This window comes from Lepidochelys olivacea (assembly GCF_965140295.1).
Source record: "Lepidochelys olivacea isolate rLepOli2 genome assembly, chromosome: 1".
Lineage (NCBI taxonomy): Eukaryota > Metazoa > Chordata > Testudines > Cheloniidae > Lepidochelys > Lepidochelys olivacea.
In genome coordinates this window covers 339285086-339298376 of record NC_140411.1, presented here as the reverse complement: position 1 = coordinate 339298376, position 13291 = coordinate 339285086, and the positions used below count along the sequence as shown (strand labels likewise).

The window sequence follows — 13291 nt, the reverse complement described above, 5'->3', positions numbered from 1 at the left end:
CATTTGCATCCATTGCCTCATTAACATACAGAATGGAGAACAGAGATTCCAAGGCAAGAACTGCATGGAACTCTGGGACCAGAAAAGCAGGAAAGCACTGCATGATGGGGAATCTCTGCTCCAGACGTAAATGAACCCATGCCTGCACAGTCGTTATCAGACCAATTCTAGTAATAAATCCTTTGTTGGTATCCAAAATACTGAAGTTCCCTAATTGCATTGTGAGCTCCCTCCAAGGAACATGGCCCATAGCCAGGAATGATCAGTTCCTATATGTCTAGCCTGAACAAAACAACTTTGGTATACTCCCTTGAGCCATCAGTTTACCCATAAACAAATCTAGTGTTCTCCCTTGAACCATTGTTGTTTCTCTACAAAAACCCCTACCCATGCTCAAGTAAGTGTTGTGATGCCTCGATCCAAAATCTGTATCAGTTCCATTAGGACTTCATCTTCTCCTGCCTGATCATGCTGGGGGCTCTGCCTGTCTCCAGCACTCCGGACCCACAGCCACCACGACCATCTGGGATCCCCAATCGATTCAAGCTTCAAGGAGTGGTGAGAACCCAGTTCTCTCTCTCTCTCACTCACTCTCGGTATAGCCTTCTGACCCTGACTTGTGTGATCAGTTATAGTTTTCTAAACCTGACTTTTATAATCAAATTTAAGTTAGATTTAATATTATCACTGTTTTGTTTGTTTGGCTCCCCTTGTATGGTTATTACCTGGCAATAAATAACTTTCATGGTTAAGCTGGTTGCTTCTCTCTCTCTCCCGCCTCCTCCGGTGGGTGTTTTTTGGCTTCCCTATTCGCTCTGCAGCAATGCTCCTCGTATTTAAGCTAAAGATCCCTGCAGAACCAAAAAATCCTGTGGGGTTTGCTAACGAAGTGGGTTACTACCAGAACAACTGTAACGTGAAAGTGGGGTAGGGACATGCTGAGTCTAGGGGTATATGAGAGTGGCAGACTGAAAGTGCTGCTTGATCCAGCCTGCTCAGACATACTCTATTCCAGTGCGGTGCCCACGGCATACGAGGGTGACAGCTTGGAGGTGCTGTTCGACCCAGCCTGCTGAGCCCAGGGTCATATAAAGGGTCATCTTGGGATTGCTGATTAATCTGGTCCTCTCCGATGCGGGGTGTGTGTGTGTGTGTGTTTGTTTGTTCGATCCTGGGGCTGGAAGAATGCAGCCCTGGGGAACCTAGGTCCTGCAGGATCGCTCCACTGGGAGGGAACTTTCAGCAGGGAGAAGTAGAGCTCCGTATGAGAACACAAGTGACACAAGCAGCACGTTGATAGAATTACAGAACCCCCCTCCCTAGAAGAGTAACCCTAATAAATGACAGGTTTCAGAGTAGCAGCCGTGTTAGTCTGTATTCGCAAAAAGAAAAGGAGGACTTGTGGCACCTTAGAGACTAACCAATTTATTTGCGCATGAGCTTTCGTGAGCTACAGCTCACTTCATCGGATGCATCGGTTCTTTTTCCTAATAAATGAGCATACCCCAAAGTAATGGGCAAACCTGGTAACAGTGCTGGGGGTGCTGCTGCGCATAGGTGCTGGAACTAGGGGTGCTGCTACACCCTGTAGCTTGAAGTGGTTTCCATCATGTTCAAGGTATACAGTGTGGTTCAATGGCTCTCAGCATCCCCACTATAAAGATTGTTCCAGTATTCCTGTCACTGTACGTTGTCAACTATGAAAATCTCAAGAAAGGCAGTTCTGAAAAAAAAGAAAAACTCTTTCCAGTGCTGGTGTTAAAGGCAGAATGTAAATCATAGGCCAGAGATGGTCGTCTCATGCTTGAAAGCTTGTTCATTTCCTTCTTTGCCTGAGGGTGTTCTTTTCCCATTCCTTTTCCTTACAGAAGAAAATTCATCCTGTCTTGCATCCCTTGCTGCATCCTATCTTGTTGTAGGGTAAATCAGTAAATCCCACCACAGACACAGGCGTCAGTACTGGTTCAGGCTCTGTGTCTGGTGATCTCAGCTCCTTGCTTTAGTAATAAGCCTCTTTGCTGTCTCTGGGCATCACTGCGGTCTGCCTGCCATTCAAACATGCTTGTTCTTACCAACTATGAAGCTAGAGGCTGCTCTAAACCCATTTTGGGATCTACACTACAAAGTGTGTTTGAACAAGGACAACAGATTAGAATATGGCAGGGAATAGCTGGGACAGCTGAGATCTTAGTGTGGTAAAGTGCTCGAGCTGACCGAAAAGTTTGAGAATCACACATCCTGCAAAAGCCCTTACTCATGTGAGTAAAGCTAAACATGTGCATAAGGAGCTGCAGGATCTGGGCCGAGGATGGCAAATATTGTGCAGGCCTGATAATAATCTAGTTGCTGGTCTTTGTGTGTACACACACACACACAGCCCCAAACACCACCCCCGTTGTGTGTGTGTGTGAATAAACAGACAACACATATGCCAAATCATTTCTCATCCTATTAGGAACCTTTAATTGTGCCTCTGTACCATTTTGGTGACATTCTGCTACTGTTTTACTCTAGATTCTGTTTTCTCTTCAACATCCTTTATGCTGCTGTTTTTAACACGACTGTTTCGCATCTCCAGGTGAATGCAAAGTTTTCCCCTCAATTGCTTGGATTTAACATCCTTCCTAACTCCACTACTTATAACTCTGCTGTCTTTACACGTGGTCATCTCTGTTTTCTTTAATCTTGCAAAAAACGTTGATCTGGTCCTTTCCAGCTTTGGCTGTTGACACTCAGAGTGTGGCAGTCCATTGCCACTCATTGGATCTTTACAACGGAGCTGGGAAGCGCGGTGCACGGCGGTGTAAACTGCTTTCGCAGGACTGTGCTGGAAATTAAGAGTCAGATCCGAGGCAGTTGTAAATGGTAAATTGACATAGCTCCAGCAACATCAACGGAGCCACGCTCCAGGCACCAGCTGAAAATATGGCCTCATGTTAAATGCCTGATTCTCCACCACCTCGTGTTACAGGAGGTACCCTTCTGGATCAGAGCCAAGGTCTCTCTAGTCCAGCAGCCTGTCTGTAAATAAATCATAATTTATATTTGTGTAACATGGAAGAGAGAATGGAATGGAAATACAGGTAAAAACACGGGCAGTTTATGCTCACTCTGCACAGCTACACATGAAGACATGAGATAAATGAGAGTGGAGAATCAAGTCCTAAAACTCTCTTGGGCTCAGTTTCACAAGTATTAAATCAATCTCTTTTTCTATTCCTTTGCTATTAGAAATATCCATATATGGGATCAGTTGCACATTCTTCCAAGGTACTTTTATTACAAGCTGATGATTTTGTACTTGATTGAACAGCATTGATGTGTTCAGACAAACATAAAAATCATTATTTATGATCATTTTAACCAAATGCCTGACAAACAGGGGGGGAGAGCAGTCACATGCACCAGGGAAACACGGAACAATATCTCAGCATTAAAAGAGACACAACAATGCAAGTTCTTTGAAACAGGGGCTTCTTTTTGATGTGGGGATGTATATTGCCTAGCACAATAGGGCTGTGGTCCATGCTTGGGGCTCCTGTGTGGTATGGTAATACAAATGAATAATAATAAAAAATTTCTCTGTGTCGAGTCCACTGGAGAAGTTATTTCACTAAGGTCCATGGGATCGTTTGGACACTGTAGCCAATGCATGTGGTTTTTCATTTAAACATTGAGTACCTATTCCCCAGATTCCTGCTCCAACTAGCAGAACTTCTTTGTTACTACCAGGGAGCTGCACCCACATAAAATGGTGTCACCGCAGGTCCCCGGCCTTCTGATGCTCTCCCCGGGTCAGGCAGACTCAGCCCTTGCAAGGTCCTAGAGCCCGGGCTCCAGCTCGAGCCCGAACACTTACACCTCAGTTAACCAGCCCCTAGGCTTGAGCCCCAGCGTCAGCTGGCACGGGCCAGCCGTGGGTTTTTCATGGCAGTATAGACATACTCTCAGGAGCACAGGCAGAGGAACAGACCATTTAACATTGTTTCTAGCCGAGATTTCCAAGTCATGTTATTACTGCTATTTGAAAGTGGGGATTGTAAGAGTTGGCATAAGGAATCATTTGAGGGGGATGTGGGGTGAATTCTCTTCAATTGCTGCCCTTCTATTTTTTCAGTTAAGTCTTGGGGGCTGAGAACATGTATCTCTGCCCCCTTTTTAGTATGTCTAGGCAATTGAAGAAATGAAACATTATTTATTAGTATCAGAGGGGTAGCTGTGTTAGTCTGGATCTGGAAAAGCAGTGAAGAGTCCTGTGGCACCTTATAGACTAACAGACGTATTGGAGCATAAGCTTTCGTGGGTGAATACCCACTTCGTCGGATGCATGGATGCTCCAATATGTCTGTTAGTCTATAAGGTGCCACAGGACTCTTTGCCACTTTTATTTCTTAGTGTAACTCTTCTACCGGGTTCCCAGTAGCAAAAACGGTGGGGTTCAATATCTAGGGCAGAGGTGGGCAAACTATGGCCCGTGGCACTGCCCTGCCCCTGAGCTCCCGGCCAAAGAGGCTAGCCCCCTCCCTTCCCCTGCTGTTCCCCCTCCCCCACAGCCTCACCTCATGGCGGCACATGGGCAGCGCGGCTGACTCTGGATGGGCAGCGCAGCTGTGAGCTCCTGCCGCTCTGAACGGCATGGTAAGGGGGCGGGGGTTGGATAAGGTGCAGGGGGTCCCGGGCTGCAGGCAGGGGGCTGTTGGATGGGGGGTGGCAGTGAAGAGACGGGGAGCAGGGGCGGTTGGATTGGGGGTGGTGGTCAGGGGACAGAGGGGTTGGATAGGGGCTGGGGTTTCAAGGGGGCAGTTAGGGGCGGGGGGGGGGTCCCGGAAGGGGGCAGTTAGGGGACAAGGAACAGGGTGGGTTGGATGGGTTGAGGGTTCTGAGGGGGGGCAGTCAAGGGGCGGGAGCCAGGCTGTTTGGGGAGGCACAGCCTTCCCTACCCAGCCCTCCACATAGTTTCGCAACCCAGATGTGGCCCTCGGGCCAAAGAGTTTGCCCACCACTGATATAGGGATTCCTCTTAAAATTAACAATGTACCACTGGAAAATTGTATTAAGGGGACAGAGCATTAATTTGGGACAACCACAGCAACAATAAATCAACATGTTTATATGAATAATGAGTAAAACACCCACCTCAGTTTCCCCATATGATGCGGTAACCATCTGATGAATAGATGTGCTTTTAATGTACCATTTTCCCTTTTTCCCCTCAGCTGCATCCCACTGATGGGATGTTGTGAGTGGTTAGCAAAGTCCAAAAGTGCACTCAGGCAGGTCCGGCTCCAGCTCCTAGGAAGAAGTGCTACTTCGCTTCTGTGGGGTGCTTGGCTGCTACCTCTAGCTGCAATACTATCTCTGCAACAATTCAGCCCAATGGCTCCACCTCCTAACACAGGTAGAGAGGTTACAGCTCTAATGGTACTGGGTTGGAAATGCCTTACCACTCTCTGCATCATCTCTTGCTATGCTGCTACCCCTCACTGCAATGTAGCCTCCACACCATCTCTCATCACACTACTATGTCTTATCACAACGCCAAGCCTGGGTCCTCAGGCTCTTTCACTTGATATAGCTATCGTGAATTCACTTCTCGGCTCCTCAGAGCTTAGATCAAGTGTAAGTAGTCTCTCGGCCTATCAAAGGCAGTGATCAAGTGTCTTGATGTTTTTGGTCTTTTGGCCCCAAGATGAAAACCTCGTCTGTGTCTCTTGGACTGTGAAGTACAAACATTATCTCTTAAGTTATACCTGTTCTTATCAGTTTAATATCATTACCAGAGTACAGCAACATATACAACCTCAAAGCAGAGTCCTTTCTACAAAACTGGAATATCTTCCTTGCCTAGCCAAACTCCAATAGCCAGCCATGCAAGACCAAGAATTTAGTTATGGTGACTCCCCACTCAGGACATATTAATTACAGCTCTATTCCCCTTGTGTCACATAATCAGAACAACAATATTTCATTACCCCATAGCCAAAACTTTAATCACTTTTAAACAAAATGACCAGGATGGTAAGTAACCAACATGCAAATAAGGCCTGCTCATTCTGTCTCTTACTCTGGTTCACCAATAGATGGGCAGAGAGTGCCTTCCCTCCAAAACTCTCGAATGAGGCAGGTGGTTGCCTAATTCCTATTGATTTTCACACTGATTGCCTTGCCCTTTGTGCTTTTGAAAACTTCCTGTGATATCAGTTCTTTGCCAGTGACTCATTATGAAACTGAGATGCCTGTGCCTCTCCTATCAGGCACCTTGCCTGAGCTCTATTCCCAAAAACTGTGCAAGGAATGGGAGTACGCTAAGCTTCTTATTTGCGAGAAGAAAAACAATCGTATCCATGGGATCTAGTGGCGAATGCATCCAATGCACTTTCACTTGTGTGGGAAGTTTTGTCTGCCTGCTGCCTTTGGCTCTAGTCCCTTAGACAGCCTATGGGGATTGGGGAAAATGTTAATTTCTACTCTTCGATGAAGTGGGACCAGGGGCAACATTTTTAGTCCCAGGCCAGAGCACCAAAAAAGATGAATGTATCAATCTATCCAACAGTCTGAAAAGGGCAGTCAGGACCAAGGGTTGGAGCAGGGTCAAACCTGAGACTGAGAGTAGCAGAGAAGTTTGTAGTCAAGTTCCAGGCTGGGGTGGATATCAAGGATCAGAGTCCAAGTCAAATTTTAAGGTCTGGGTCAGAAGGCGAGATTCAAATCAAGCCAAGGTTGAAGCCAGGGGGTGAAGTGCAGGATTGGTCAGAGTAGCTACAGGAGACACATGTTTTTGCCTGGACGCTTCCTGGAACAGCCCTTGGGATTATAGAGGGCAAGGAGCCAATCAACAGCCATGAGGCTGCTGCCTGTTAGACTCCTTGGGACAGGACTTCCCCTGGTCTGTGTCTACAGTGTGTCGTGGGTAGCGGAGTGCAAGCGGGTTGCAGGTGCTGCTGAGTGGCAGCCTGGAGGTATTTGCTGCTTAGCAGCTCTACAAGCCTGGGTCTGAGACCCCCTGGGCCCTACAACCACTTGAGAGTCTTTCAGTGCATTTACCCTCACAACACCGCTGTGAGGTGGGCAAGTGCTGTTAAACTCGCTAGGGTATGAATTGTCTATTTAGCACAGTGTCAGTGATTAGATAACATCAATACATGACTCTGTTGTGACCGTTCCCCATGCCACAGGATGCTGGGGGCAGCTCCTGGCCAGGCCAAAGCTGCCCACACTGAATCGAGCCTGTGGAGAAATACAGGGCTGCAGCCTCCAGGGCTGTCAAGCTGGCTCCTCTCACTGTATTACATTATCTTTAAACCCCAGACAGACTCGGGCACTCATCTTGGCCATGCACGGTCTGCGACGAGGAGTGCAGCCTGAGCTCTGGAGAGCATCAGTCTCCAGGCCTAGGAGCACTGGACACTTTTGCTGAATGACATGAGACGCTCCCTATCCTGAGGGGCTGAGGTAGCATGGTTCCTCTGAAGAATCCCAGCTCCCACTGGCTCAAAGCCCAGTGGTGGGACCTCATCCTAGGGCTCCTGCACAGCACTGTGGAGAACGAGACTGTTTAACAGTCTCCATTCAGGGCTGCAGAAAGAGTTAATCTGTCACGGACACAGGCTGGGGCACAGGACGCTGGGAAATGCCATCCCTTGGTGCAGTAAATGCATCTGCAAGTGCTGGGCCAAGGGCATGGAAGACAAATCTCACAGACTTATCCTGCATCTGTCATGAAAATGATGCAGGACGTTAGCTATACAAGGGGACTGCTAGTACGTAAACCCTTTAAGACAAAGTTACAATAGGACGAGGCAGAGGGAAGGGCAAAATGACCATTCAGTGATGCAACAAAGAGCAGGCTAACTTGATGTTCACTTTGTTGTTTTTCTATTTGATTATTTCGAGTTTGCATTTTCTTCTTTGCTTTGCCTTGGCACCTAGGGCTGTGATCATTACGCCATCCTTCCCCTTTGGATTGCCATGGCATCTCTACACGCATGCAGTTAAGTCTCTCAATGCCCCACTTTTGGCTTCACTGGATGCCGACAGCAGGCTCTGCCATGTACAGCGCCCTCATGGAGCTCACAATTTCAGTGCAAGGCTCTGCCCCCCCAGCTGAGGCGAGGAAGGGCCATGTTGCGAATGGAGCTTGTCCAGCGGAATGTCTCCTACAGGACCCCGGTAGGTTACAGTACAGTGATAACTCCCACATGTAGATGAGAGACCCTATTTGTTACACCAACTAGCTCCATGGGCTGAGGTAGTGGCCTTATCTGCAGCAGCCATCTCCCTCCCCAAATATTGATCATTGTACTTTCAAAAGCACTCAGCACTGGCTAACTCTGCTTCTACTGACATCAATGGAAAACTCCCAATGAACTCATGAAAACACTAGAAGTAAGCAGGGACCATCCCCCCAAAGAAGTTCCCGCTAGTTTCTTCTAACTAACCGTGCACCTCAGATCCAACAAGGCCAGATGCTGAGAGAAATAGGTAGAAGTCAGGCAATTACAAATCAAGCTGTTTCTACAGCTCTTGGAAACACACAAAGCACCTGTGCCGCCGTGTGGGTTTCAGACTGACAAAGCCGCTAAGGCCTCCACAAAGAAAGGAACTAGAATAGAAACACAACAGGTTTGTTGCCGAGGTTTCTCAGTCTTCCTTAGTGCTGACCATTTTTATAAACAGTCCCTGTTTGCACTGGCGCACAATAACACCTCCACAGAGAGAAAGGCAGTGAAATTATTTCATTTCTTAAAGCACAGAATCAATGTTTACACAGCTTAGCTAAATTATTTATACCTATAATGTTATAGGTTTCACATCAGTGGCATTTATTAACATTCAGTGTATGAGAAATCAGACCTGACCTATTTATGAAAAATGATCTAGTCTCTCTCTACAAAGATAGGATACACAGGGAAGGGGCTAGTGATGAACCTTCATTCTCTAGCCACGAGAGACAACCCATACCCAAGGCTAGATTTAGGGGCAGGCGACCCAGGCAATCACCTGGGGTGCCAGGCGTGGGGGGCTCTGGGCTTGAGGGGCTGTTTTTGTTGTTAGTGACAAAAGGGAAAATAGAATGTTTGAAGTAACAAGTTTCAGGTATTCTGTATGTGGATTCATTTTTCATTAACCTCCTAGAATGTTCTGGACCTTTGTAGAATCTCGTGGAACCTTCTAGACTTTCTGAAAACGACATTTTCCTCGAACCTCCTAGGATGTTGTCAGTCATGCCCTTGTGGGTATATAAGGGGTGGGGTGTCGACAGTTAGTCAGTGAGATATAAGAATGAACTGAAGTGAAGTGAGAGGACAGCCCAGCTGCAATGCTGTGAACCTGGTTTTATTGTGCCATTGTGAAAATGTACTTGTGTTTTAGACTTGAAGTGTGTAAGTAGTGACTAATAAAGGACATATATTAATGAAATGCCAGATATATCTATTGAACCCCTATCTACGCAACAATATAAAAGAAATACTGTCACATCTTCTGCCATGCTTAACATGTAATGTGTGACTTTCTAAGACTTAGGGAGAGCAAAAGTCTACGTTCCACATACTGTCTATTTTCCCCCGCAGAAAATAAAAGATACTCCTGAAGAAGCCTTCAGGAGCTCAGTATAGGACGCGAAAAGCTCAATTACAATCTACTTTGCAGCAAGAGGCAAATTTGATGGGAAAATATCTGAAACAGAACAACTTAGACCAGGCTTTAGGCAGTAGCGATTGTCCCAGTGCAGAAGAAATTGAGGAGAAAAGTGTAAATGATGGAAGTCCTATTACTAAGGAATTAGCAGATTTACCTGAAGATAAGGAATGGAAATGCAAGGAAAGTGATGGAGAATTGTCCAGTTTTCCTGGTGGTGTAAAGGGGAGTGATGATAAAGAAAAATCTGGCTTACATGAAAAGGAGAGAAATGATGAAGAAGAATGAGACTCGCATAATGACAGAAACAGCAGTGAGAAAAATTGCACACCACAAATCGATACACCAGATCCTGTTTTATGGCCAGTAATCCTAAAGTCTGCCGATATTGATTGTGTAATTTTGAATGGGTTGGGAAAAATCGAGGATATGACGTTTCCAGTAAATGAGCTGAAGAGACACTTCTCAAAGTCACACTGCAAAAGAGTCATTGAAAATAGTGAGAAACTGAATTGGCAAAGACTAGTTTATTGAAATCAACTGACAAAGTGTTCTGTTTTTGTAGCAAAATATTTGACAAGAATGCCAAATCGTTGCTTGCGCTGTCTGGGTACAATTACTGGCATAATTCTAGCTGATGCTCTGAAGCAATATGAAAAGTCACTTGGCCATTTTATGACCTACTCCAAATGGATGGAGGTTGAGTCCATGCTCAAGCTGAATAAATGCATAGATGCAGAAAACCAGTGCATTATTAATGTAGAAACCTAGCACTGGAAGAACGTGCTCAAGTGTCTGATCTCAATCACCCTCTTCCTCGCAAAGAATAATTTGGTTTTCTGGGACGCGTTGCATAAATTGTTCACTGAGCAGAACGGTAATTTCCTCAGTTTGGTAGAGCTCCTTGGGAAATACGAGGATGCCATGCGTGAGCACCTACATTAAATTCATAAAGAAGCTATGGACCGTTACTGCACCAAAACAATTAAAAACAAATGTACTGTCCTTATGGTAAGGAACGTGCTTGATAACACATTGATGTGGCTCAGAAAAATGAAGTACTACTCCTTAATAATGGACTGCACTCCCGACATTGATCACAGTGAAAAAGATGTTGTTTTCAGTAAGATTTGTTGACGATGAGGATGGTTGTATACAAGTAATCTACTGGAAAAGGCCTAACAGATTGTTTATGAACATTTTGAATGAGAATAAAATAAAGCTTCACGACTGCAGCGGCCAAGGCTACGACAACGGCGTGAACACGAAGGGAAGAAAAAGTGGCATCCAGGCAAGGATTCTTGCACCGAATCCAAGAGCTTTCTCTGTGCCTTGTGGTTGCCATTGTGCCTAGTAAACAGGAGACCACAAACAGGGGAGTTTGAGAGGGAGATGCAATACAGTTGTTATGGTTAGGAAAGGCCACATCGCTAGTGCCAATGCTGCTCCTGTCTCCTCCACTTGTGCCTTTATCCAGACAGACAACCTGACCATGATGCCTCTACCCAGATCTTGGTGTGGATTTGCAGAGACTGTGGCCTGCATTTCCCACTCACAGAAAGCCAAGCTGGGGGGCGGGGTGGTGGTTGTGGTGGGGGGGGACCATCCAGTGCGAAAGGTGCCTGCTGGTGGAATCTCTCAGGAAGCAGGTGGGGAGCTACAGGAGGAAGTGGCTAAGCTGAGGAGCATCCGTGCCCACGAGGAATTCCTCAAGAGTATGCATATGGAGACATCCAAGGCTGAGGAAGCTATCCAGCTACAGAGGATTGCTGTCACTTCACCAGGGGAATAGGACATGGCTCTGTCACAAGGAGGATACTGGCTGCTGGTGCTGCAGGCAGTGCTCCACCCCTACTCCCAATGTACCCATCATGGTGATAGAAAACCAATATGCTGCCCTGGCAACGAGCGATGAGGAATCACCCCCAAAGGAGGAGGAGGAGAAGCCATGTACCCCCAAGGCTAGGAGGATCACAGCCACCACTCCCAGGAGGAAACGTAGGGGAGTGGTGGTTGGTGACTCTCTTCTGAGGGGGACGGAGGCACCCATCTGTCACCAGGACATGGCATCCCAGGATGTATGCTGCCTCCCAAGGGCCCGTATCCGAGATGTTATGGAGGGATTGTTGAGGATCATTTGGCCCTCTGACTACTACCCCATGCTACTCATCCATGTGGACACTAATGATACTGCAAGGTATGACCCTCAGCAGATCAGAAGTGACTACAGGGCTCTGGGAGTACGGGTGAATGAGTTCGGAGTGCAGGTAGTGTACTCTTCGATGCTTCCGGTCAAAGGTAGGAGCCCAGGCAGAGACAGATGCATCCTGGAGGTGAATGCCTGGCTGCGAAGATGGTGTCACCAGGAGGGCTTTGGCTTTCTTGACTACGGGATGCTGTTCTAGGAAGAAGGACTGCTAAGCAGAGATGGGGTCCATCTATCGAGGAAGGGGAAGAGCATATTTGCATACAGACTGGTTAAACTAGTGAGGAGGGTTTTAAACTAGGTTTGAAGGTGGCAGGTGACCAAAGCCCATGGGTAAGTCAAAAACATGGAGACCTGGGAGAAGGGTCGTAATGTGGGGGGAGCATGGGCTGTTATAGCAGGGATAAAGGAGAGACAAGACAGAACTGGGTGGAGAGGGTGGAGGAGAAATCAAATCAGTATCTTAGATGTCTGTATACTAATCTGAGAAGTATGGGGAATAAGCAGGAAGAACTCGAAATGCTAGTAAATAAACACAACTAAGACATAGTTGGTACCACAGAGACTTGGTGGGATAATACGTATGATTGGAATATTGGAATAGAAGGGTACAGCTTGCTCAGGAAGGACATGCAGGGAAAAAAAGGGAGGAGGTGTTGCCTTGTATATTAAAAGGTATACACTTAGACTGAGATTGAGATGGAAATAGGAGACAGACTTGTTGAAAGTCTCTGGGTAAGGATAAAAGGGGTAAAAAACAAGGGTGATGTCATTGTAGGGATCTACTACAGACCACCTAACCAGGAAGAAGAGGTGGATGAGACTTTCTTTAAACAACTAAAAAAATCATCCAAAGCACAGGACTTGGTGGTGATGGGGGACTTCAATTATTCAGACGTCTGTTAGGAAAATAACATAGCAGGGCACAGATTATCCAACAAGTTCTTGGAATGTATTGGAGACCATTTTTTATTTCAGAAGGTGGAGACAACTACTAGGGGAGAGGCTATTCTAGATTTGATTTTGACAAATAGGGAGGAACTGGTTGAGAATTTGAAAGTGGAAGGCAACTTGGGTGAAAATGATCATGAAATGGTAGAGTTCATGATTCTAAGGAATGGTAGGAAGGAGAACAGCAAAATAAAGACAATGGATTTCAAGAAGGCAGACTTTAGCAAACTCAGGTAGTTGGTAGGTAAGATCCCATGGGGGAAAACAATAGAAGATAGCTGGCAATTTTTCAAAGAGACACTATTAAGGGCACAAGAGTAAACTATCCCACTGTGTAGGAAAGACAGAAAGTCTGGCAAGAGACCACTATGGCTTAATCAGGAGATCTTCAATGATCTAAAAATAGAAAGAGTCCTACAAAAAGTAGAAACTAGGTCAAATCATGAAGGATGAATATAAACGAACAACACAAGTATGTAGGGATAAAAATTAGAA

At 46.2% G+C, this 13291-nt stretch overlaps 1 protein-coding gene across 1 annotated transcript in view; it reads right to left on the bottom strand.

Moving 5' to 3' along the window:
- Nucleotides 1–1404: 1404 nt before the first annotated feature.
- BEND7 (BEN domain containing 7) overlaps nucleotides 1405–13291 on the bottom strand; it is a 75623-nt gene continuing 63736 nt past the window's right edge. Inside the window, exon 9 of the mRNA XM_084648788.1 lies at nucleotides 1405–3021. Within this exon, the coding sequence (XP_084504914.1) occupies nucleotides 3005–3021 (17 nt within the window). The 3' untranslated portion in view covers nucleotides 1405–3004. The remainder of the gene's footprint in view (nucleotides 3022–13291) is intronic.